The sequence below is a fragment of the Brassica oleracea genome, chromosome C9 (genome assembly GCF_000695525.1).
Source record: "Brassica oleracea var. oleracea cultivar TO1000 chromosome C9, BOL, whole genome shotgun sequence".
In the NCBI taxonomy this organism is placed as follows: Eukaryota; Viridiplantae; Streptophyta; class Magnoliopsida; order Brassicales; family Brassicaceae; genus Brassica; species Brassica oleracea.
The window spans coordinates 16,861,838-16,871,093 of NC_027756.1; the positions used below are offsets into that span (position 1 = coordinate 16,861,838).

The 9,256-nt window shown below is 36.2% G+C and overlaps 1 protein-coding gene across 12 annotated transcripts; it reads right to left on the bottom strand.

Moving 5' to 3' along the window:
* Positions 1-1,371: 1,371 nt before the first annotated feature.
* On the bottom strand, positions 1,372-8,638 carry LOC106318471 (histone-lysine N-methyltransferase ATXR7). Of its 12 annotated transcripts, none has more exons than XM_013756473.1 (23): positions 8,556-8,638; positions 8,130-8,283; positions 7,496-8,051; positions 7,285-7,401; positions 6,712-7,011; positions 6,232-6,585; positions 5,861-6,136; positions 5,138-5,756; positions 4,922-5,059; positions 4,665-4,823; positions 4,380-4,553; positions 4,234-4,302; positions 3,993-4,115; positions 3,459-3,874; positions 3,238-3,360; positions 2,988-3,068; positions 2,858-2,911; positions 2,622-2,773; positions 2,452-2,524; positions 2,357-2,365; positions 2,260-2,313; positions 1,737-1,949; positions 1,372-1,627 (listed from the first exon to the last, which is right to left on the bottom strand). In XM_013756473.1, the coding sequence occupies exons 2-19, from the start codon at positions 8,261-8,263 to the stop codon at positions 2,503-2,505; spliced, it is 3,867 nt and encodes a 1,288-aa protein (XP_013611927.1). In that variant the 5' UTR covers positions 8,264-8,283; positions 8,556-8,638; the 3' UTR covers positions 1,372-1,627; positions 1,737-1,949; positions 2,260-2,313; positions 2,357-2,365; positions 2,452-2,502. The 12 variants fall into 12 exon arrangements, with proteins under 12 accessions (XP_013611927.1, XP_013611924.1, XP_013611923.1 ...); XM_013756470.1 differs by having other exon boundaries at positions 1,383-1,627; positions 1,737-1,805; positions 1,898-1,949; positions 2,260-2,365; XM_013756469.1 differs by having other exon boundaries at positions 1,383-1,627; positions 1,737-1,805; positions 1,898-1,979; positions 2,260-2,365.
* Between the last annotated feature and the right edge of the window lie 618 nt (positions 8,639-9,256).

The window sequence follows — 9,256 nt, forward strand, 5'->3', positions numbered from 1 at the left end:
AAAAAAAAAAAAAAAAAAAAAACACTGACATTGACATGAACTACATGTAATCGTAGTCCTCCTAAAATTTAACATGAAGCGTTCAAACAACTCATACATCTAAACTGCACCACACCATAAATGTTTGTAAACACCAATAGTCTATTGGCAATAGAAGATATTTAGAGCTTGTGACACATTTTATCTATGAAAACTCATAACTAACAACTAAAATATCTAATGAAATTCTTTTCATCTCAATGATTAAATCTCACATTTATTATATTTATTCAATAAAAAACTATTTTCACTAAAATAATTGTCATCGCCAATATTTATTCTATGAATCAATAACCACCTCATAGGCGATAATCAATATGAATTTGCTTTACATCACGAACTTCTATTGTTTCTTTGTATTTGATTGGATCAGACCCAAACTCTAAATTTCACAATGGATTTCTACTTCTTTACGATCGGGTCAAACTTATAAATTGGATATTATTGGCAAGAATTTCAACACATTCACTATTGAATGATAATTCCACATTCGATATATATAAAAAATCTCATACTATTGTGGTGCTTCTGCTATGCTGACGGCTGTTTCCGATAGCCGGAAAGTGATAGTGAGTGATACATACATTACGCAAAAAAAAAAAGCAACATAAACAGACTCAATCAAAACTATACTAACCAAATTAGAGACTTTGTATTAACGTGAAGAAAATATGACAGTTTGACTTCAAACACCGTCAAAATTCAAAATCATCTGACTTTGTATTTTGAGTTGGGGGTACTGTTGACTCTATGTCAATATGAAAATGTGAACAAAAACTGTTTATTGAACTCTTTTATGATCAATAATATATTTGAAAATGGTAAATAATTATTTCTCTTACAAAAAACCACTAATGGTGACTGGTGAGTCTCTTACATATTATCGAGTATTGAAACATTTGAAGATACTCGAAATTATTTGGACTGTATTTGGTAAACTGCAAAACAAAAAATGTAATAACCATATTAAGAAGATGAAAACACATGTTCCAACAGGAGATATCGTTAGTTAAGCAAAATTTACTACAAGAGACATGAGATATCATTAGTTTTTTTTTTTTTTTGAACTTTGATATCATTAGGTAAGGCAAGCTTGACAACAAGAAACTTCTTGTTCCTACATTAAGTTACAAAACTATTGTTAAGCACAAAGCTAAGATGAAAGTACTAAAGACTATTCAATACATGCATGCAGCACCAACAATCAACACACGCATCACTCGTTCAAAACTACTTTAAACACGTTAAAACTACTTGTGTAGTTTCTACGTAATTAATAATCTTTTATGTATAATAAATATGTAACCAAATCATTATAAAAGGCAAATGTAATTCTCACACACTAACTGGCACCATTTCAAGTGTTTTAATGATTCAAATATTTTAATTCATACAATAAATAGTTTGCAAACTACAGATAGAAAAAACTTGGTACCCCAACGACAAGAAACGAAGTCGATGAACAAATTGTCTTTGGCAAACCCAAACAGCCAGGGGAAAGAAAGGCAACACTACTCCAATATTGCCTTTTAACTAGATAGAGCAAAAGTAGGGCCTGTCCCGTTTCGCGTCTGATGAAGCAATTTTGCTTTTCTCGGTTTAGTTAAAATTAAAATCACCAAACATCAGTGTCCAATAAGTTGCAATAGTAAATTTGAAAAAAAAACCGAAGGATACATATATAACATTATACATACCATATCAAGCACAATGCGGTTGTGGAAATGGAATTATCACATTGCTAATCTTTTTTTTACTTACAATTCCTGCAAACCAAAAAAAACATTAAAAACTATACATGCTATATTAACACAACCCAAAAATATCAATAAAATGCTTTAAACGTTCAGAAACAAACCACTTAGCTTTCATTGAGCCGTGACAATGATAATCTCTCTTCTCCTTTCTTTCTGCTCAAATGAAACCAATCCAACAAAGTTCTGATTTCTATAAGTTGGCATTTGTTTTTTACAATGGACAGCTAAAAATGCTTAGCAATAATAACCTTTTGTTTTGTTACACGAAACACAATAAATATCAACCTCGTTTCTTTAAATTCATAAGGAATTAAGTTAATTATAATAATAAAATAGATTTATTATTAACTTAGCATTGGATATTTTTCGTTGTTGATGGCAACAACAACAAAAGAAAACTAGAAAAATATCAAAAAGAAAATAACTTATTTATAACTGTTAGTATGTGGGATAAAATGGTTACAGTTTGTGTTCAAAGAGAGGATACTCATCTGCTGCTGCCTGCTGGACATGTCTACCGCAAAAAGGTAGATTCGTCCATCTTCTTCACGTGAACCCCAAAAAACATTCTAAACAAGTCAAATTTAGCTCATCAGTAAACCGTTTCTAATTTAATTCTTCACTAATACAAATCTACAAATTAAATTGTGCTCACCCCGTACATAGTATACATCTGATTCAGTTTCTTCTACCAGCCACATCCCTCCTAGTTCAGTGATCCACGGCACCTGCTCACGAAATCAACACTTAAACTCAGACACAACACATCATCAACAATAAATATAATCAAGAAATATACAAATCATCAACCCCTCAACAACTTACTTTTGCGCTTTACAGTTGCAAGGGATTTTGTTGTCCTCAAGCGGGAATTTGTAGTTGTAACTTATTTCTTCACCAGCGTCAATATGCCGTTTCGCATAAATAAATATCTTCTTCTTACCGTCCACGCTTATAATCTTGGTGTAACAATTAGGCTGCAATAAACCAAATGTCTTCTATAAGAAACTCCCCAAGAAATCCACAAAACAAATTACTCGTTCATACTATACAATTGTTACCTCACATGAATGGTTTATAAACCTTGCTATGCCACCTCGCTTTGTGGCATCAATCTACAGTAAACAACAAGTAATTCAAAAGCCACACTATAATTTAGATAAGAATTAATGTATTGCACAGGTGACTAACCACATAGCCATCATCAAGCCTGAAAAGATAACTGCTTCCAATTCCCATCTTTTCATATTGGTGTTCACGGATCTCAGATATCTGTGAGATTGACATATTCAACGACAATCATGATCAAAAAGAAATAGAAATAGTCTTTTCTTAAGTAGAACATCAAGGTTCATCAAAGAAGCTAAGATACTGTACAGAACTACTACCTACAACAATAAATCAATTCAATGGAACACATGATCAAGTAAGTCATACTTACAGAAGAACGTATCAACTCTCCAACATATTCGATCACAAAGTCCTCTGCGTCAATTGGTTCAAGTGCGACAAGACCCCAATCATGAATTTTGCTTTGTTGAAACCGCAAGCGCTTTTTCCTAGCCTGTCACCGTCATGACACAAAACAAAAGAAAAATATATATCAAAACCACACGGATGTGTCACTCAAAAAGAAAACTGTTTTCTTTTTATTTTATTCACCTTCAACTGAGAAACTTTTAAGAGGTCAGCACCATCGGCAGCAGCTAGAAGATTACGCATCTTTGCCCTATTAGTTCTTGCAGAAAGAACGTTTTGAGAAGAACTAATTTTGGAACCAAAATGTTGCGTGTGCACGCAAGAACTTCCCCTAACACTGGCTCTCTCTTTAGGACTAGCCTTTAATGACCATGCACGCCAATGCCAGCCATTAATAGATGTGCGTGCACATCCATCGGACTTTGGCATTGGAACTAACACCTTTTTATTGCTTGCTTTCGGTCCCAATTTTACCAATGGTTTTAGTGCAATCGACGTAGGTCTGCTGTCATTATCCACTGCCAAATCCTCAATGGAAGAAAGCTCTGTTGTATGTTTTGGTAATAGCTTCCTTTTAAGCTTCAATTTCTTCGAACCTACTATACAAACCAACCAATAAATTTAGTTTAGGGTAAATGATATATATATATATATATATTAGAGAGAAATATTAAACCATAAAACCTAAAAAGTGAAAACTTCTTAAGAAATAATTGCCTTTCTGCATTTTATTTGATGTATTGCCAGGAAGCTTTCCTTCATTTCCAACAGCACTCTCAGAATCCTTGGGGACATTTTCATCTAATGAATGCTTTCTCTTTAGAGTTGATGATTCCGATGCTTCATGAAACAAAGTACTGAATTGTTAAAATCTGGGGACCATGCATTCAAGAAGCTAGATCTCTCCTGAAGGAACTAAAGTATCTAACAACAACAAAGTACGATTCTAGAAACTTACGCTTAAGAGATTTCTGTGATACGCTGCACGCAGACTTCTCCACAATATTTTTTCCTTTAGCTGCATCTTCTGGAGATAGTAAATTAGTAAATTAATTGCAGGATGCATTCCCAAAACCTGAGAAATTTTTTTTAAAAAGATCTTACTTTTCCGTCTCTTGCTGAGGCGTTCATGGGAAGCCTTATCCCTGGTTTCAAATCCAAGGCTTTCTGTATCAGTGTCTTTTCCAGAAATCTCAGTATATCCTCCGTTTGCTCCACTACAAGATTGTGCTCCTTCGACTTCTGATGTATTCTTTCTCTTTAGCTTTGATACATTAGCTGCTTTTCAGAAGGATGGGATTAGTAGGCTCGGGGTACATGGTAAAGAAGCTCAAGAGCCCCGACGACAGGAGGTTAAATGTACAGGAAACAGATAAAAGAGTCTTCTACCTTTTTGCACTTTCTGAGAAGACTTATTTGAAAGATTTTCCTCATGATCTCTGAAGCCAACAGTTTCCACGGATTCTTCAGCAGACAATGAAATCTCCTCACAGGATTTTCCAGCGTCTGTACCTTCTCTTAACTCTTTTGTTTTACTCTTTGATATCCCTAATAGATTTAACGAAATAACATGAAACGGAAAAGAAAAAACACAAACCCTGATATCAAAAATAGAATCACACATATATAGTACAAAGAAAACTTACTTCTTAGTCTTGTTATAAGAAGTTCGTCATCAAATTCATCTGCCATTCCAACATCTTGGTTTTTCTCAGAAATCACCTTGCGATGAGCATCTTTACCAACCTTTTCTTTCCGAACCTTCGTCACATTCTTAATGATAACTGCATAATAATAATAGAACAGTATGTAAGGTAAACGCAGTTTCTCTAATTTGGATGATAAAGGCTGAGAATACATACTTTGATCCTGCTGGACAGCATTCCTTATCTTCGGCTGACTTGGTTTACTAAGTGACAAATCTTTACTGGGTGTATCTTTAGAAGGAGGTTTCTTAGATCGTTTAACCAGAATTTTTTCAGAAGATCTGACACATTGTTTCTTTGGCTTCTCGGCTGTATGACTTGATATACTAGACTTTACTGGCTTTTTGATCTGAGTAATCGCTTTGAGCTTCCTCGGGGCGATTGTTTCTTTGCGAGAAACTTGATGGCTTCCTTTCTGTGAAGCAAGGAATTCCTTAAGAGAACACTTCATGAACAGTGATTTCCAATCTTTCATAACAACATTATGCAACTTCTGTCTACATAAAGCCGTTGCAACATATTCTTCAATCTCAGGAATGGATTCTTTGGACCTTACAGGCCGAAAGTTACAGCGCAGAGATGGCCTTGTAATGCCGCTTTCACACCCAGGTGGTGGTGGCTCATGAATATCCAGAGTATCAACTTCATCACCGACCGGACTGTCTGATGATGTCTGCAATGTTGTAATAAAAATATTAGCAACAATATCCTCAGATGTGATTTGCTCAGACGATTCTCCCTTTTCACCAGACTTTGCCAAACATGACGAGTTTTCCTGCAGTAGTTTGCAACAATATGAATTCAGTATCCACACGCTAGCATGTCACAATAAAGAACTGAACTAGAAAGGAGGAAATTTTCAAAAATGTTTCTCCTTACCTCATGCATTTTGCCATCTTGGACAGTACTAGCAGCAATGTTCGCACCATCTTCAATGAGAATGCCAATATAATCAGTCAGATGAGTTTCCAGAGACGAAAAGAGCTCCCTTTGTACGTGTTCCGATATGCTTGCTACAACGCTTTCTGTTCCATCAATGACTGGTAAGGTTACTCTCCTAGATGACGGTTCATGAAAACTTGCTGCTTTGGTAGCTAAGTCATATGCATTAGAGTTAGCAGTTTTGCAGGAAGAGGAATCCACCCTACAAGTAAACTGCAAAACATTAAAAAATGGCATTCATCACATTAATGAGCAAAACTAATAAGACAAAATGACACTCGTTTAGTAGAAAAAAGAAAAAAACTGACACTCTCAGCTGCTTCTGGTTTTTCTGAGTGGTTGGTATGGGAACCCTTGCAGTAGCTCGAAACGGTTGGGGTATCAGGAGAACGAAACCAAAGTTTGTTCTTTCGCCAAGATGATGTATACGTTGCCACAGTATCATAAAAGACAGCATTCCACATAATTTGCATGCAATTGTTGTGAAGGATTCCACATACAGCTGAGCAAGATGTCTGAAAGTTCTCGGCGCTTCCAACAGATTTAGTGTATTTGAGCGACTCTGAAACTATTCGACTAGGATCCTCCTCATTCTTTATGTTCTCACAGGCTGTTGCTTCAGTGGTTGAAACAGCAGTTTTCTCCGGATTGATAACTTGACACTGTTCACACAAAGCGTTACTAAATTAGTTTACGATTCAATGATAACCCCACAAGTTTTTTATTTGCATGTATGTGCATAAAAGGTGTGCATGTGCATATAAATGCGCAAAAACAAACTGAATTACCGATATGCATTTAACAAAATTGGCAGCAGAACTGGGTGGATCAGACTTGAGATGCTCGTCTCTTTTCTTCGCGTTAAGAAAGTCTGAAATTGTGCTACTGATGATTTCATCGAGGAGAGCTCTTCTAGCAATTTTAATTATTCCACTCTGAAGCTGAGAAGAGAGTTCCTCAGATACTTCAGATATGAAGCTCACCCCAGACATTGATTCGTCACAATTTTCACCACCACATTTATCCCTCCATACACCAATTAACGACGCTAATGTGATTGGTCTTAACTTATTTTCAACATCCCGTATCTGCAAAACAAAAATTTTAAGCAAACGTGAGAAAAAGAAAAGAAAACATATCCCCAAGTATTCTAAGATATTAAGTAAGGAGCAGTAAATGCAAAACAGTAAAGGGGTAGGGAACTTCAGAGAGATGAAACAAGACAAAAATCACACAGATGCATAAATAGGCAAAGCTAGGCAGCCACAAGGCTTCAAAGAGGCATCACTATAATTGCATATTCTTCAACTAATCACAATCTTTCAGAAAATCTTTTTATGCCTCAATTCTTTACAGCTTACCATTGCTGCATCTGAAACATGTCCATGCTGCTGCCAATTATAAAGCTCCAATAAAGAATATGGACCATGATTTCTACCCTCAGCATCCACAAGAAACCAGCAAGCATGTTCGCTTCCCTAACAAAATCAATTTAAGAAGTTTCTTTATGTGTACTCGAGCATCATGTCCGATGAATTTTCGAAACGAGTTATCACCGTGAAAGGAAGTTACCAATGAGATGAACGAAGCTAACAAATTCACTTCCTCCTGGTTTAACATTCGCTGATCCAAGAGGGAACCATTAGAACTGGGCTGTGGAGGGTGGGAAATCAAATGAGCAGCAGAAGAAGCTGTATGCTCTGCTCGAGTCTCAGTGTGAGGGACTACATTTATCATTCCATTATGTAGATAGGCAAAGCCAGTGGCGACATGTTGAGGAAACTGCTTGAAGTACTTAAGCGGTACAGAATTTTGCATATAACCGTTGATAGTTGGGTATACAAGAAGATCCTCAGGTAGAAAGCCAGTGGACAGGCCATCAAATAGCTGCTGTTGCGTATAAGCGCCACACATCTCGCCTTGCTGATTAACGTACATCCAACCGCTCGCATACATTGTATTATACCCTGGAACCTCACTCTTGTCTGTGCCGCCACTACCACCACCAGCCTCATGAACCTCACGGCCTTCTCCATTAGACCTGCAGCTCATCTCCAAGGCTGAATCCAGACCACACAGTTCGTCGAAATCGCAACGAGCGGAAGATACAGTTGCCAAATCATCGCAGCTGAGAAGCACAAATTTACAGTTTTTTTTAAAAAGATTTGACAATCAAATTAAACAAATTATAACTAAAAAGTGGCACCTGTCGCCACAAGAGTAATCTTGTGCTGCTATGGAATCATCGGAACTGTAGACTCCGATACACGTCGAACCAGAGAAATTTGGTTCCAAAGCAGAGAGTCTCTTCCTTGGGAAATAGAAATCAAGTGCAACCATGGCCCTTGGAGAAATCTTCTCTGCATAAGAGATACCAAAACCATGATCAACAATAGTTGAAGAGTAATGTAACTAGAATTGAAATCGTAGCCAATTAGTACATAGGGAAATTCAAATTGAATGAGGAAAATCTGAAGCAAAAACGAATCGATCGTTACAGACCAAAAAATCGAGTCGAACGTAGACCTAATTGGTTAACGCGATGCAAGCGAGATCAATTTGCATGATCCTCGCAAGCTGCGACATTCAATCGAACGGCGGAAAAGAGAGAAACAGGAACGTGAAGGTGTACCTCAAGAGAAAGAACGTCTAGTCAAAGACGATCAAGGTAGCGACGAGACTGTTCACACAATTGGAGTGAAATTGATAATGAGTGAGAGAAGGAAAAAAAAAAAAAAAAAAAGCAGACGGAGAGGGAGAGTTTCGGTAGAAAAAAAAGAGGAAAAAGAAAGGAATGACAATTAGGGCAGGTTAATATGTGGAGTTCTCGTGTCGATGCCACCTCATCAAATATTACTACTCTTTTCTTTTTTGTAAACTTAAATCAAATATTAGTACACTTTACTTTGCATATTTAGTTTTGACAAAAATAAAATTTTACTCAGCAGTCACCTGAAAACAAATCAGTAAAAGTGGGCAATTTACTGTCTCAAAAAGTTGCAAGTGTTTTTTCATGTTCAGATCGTAATCAATACAATACTGAAAAGCAAATATAAGCCATGGAGAAGGTATCTACGTAGGATAGGAAAATCAACCAATCAGAGAGTCCGAAATTGACATATCATCTCATTCTTTTTTTCGTAAAAAATGAAAAAACAATGCAAAGGAAAGGATCGAACTCGGGTTAGTATGACATAAATATAAGGCAGTTATTAAAACTTTCTTGGACACATATACAAGAATCACTAAGTATGTAATCACAAACTCTTATGTACAGTTACAATAATATGAATTCAACTTTGAAGACTCCCGATACTTTGTTTTGTAAAAAAA

Coding starts and splice junctions, on each gene's coding strand:
- LOC106318471 (XM_013756473.1), bottom strand. CDS start 8,263: ATGGTTGCACTTGATTTCTATTTCCCAAGGAAGAGACTCTCTGCTTTG. Junction 4,824..4,921: donor TCTTATAACAAGACTAAGAA/GTAAGTTTTCTT, acceptor TAAATCTATTAG/GGATATCAAAGAGTAAAACA. Junction 4,554..4,664: donor TTCTCAGAAAGTGCAAAAAG/GTAGAAGACTCT, acceptor TCTGAAAAGCAG/CTAATGTATCAAAGCTAAAG.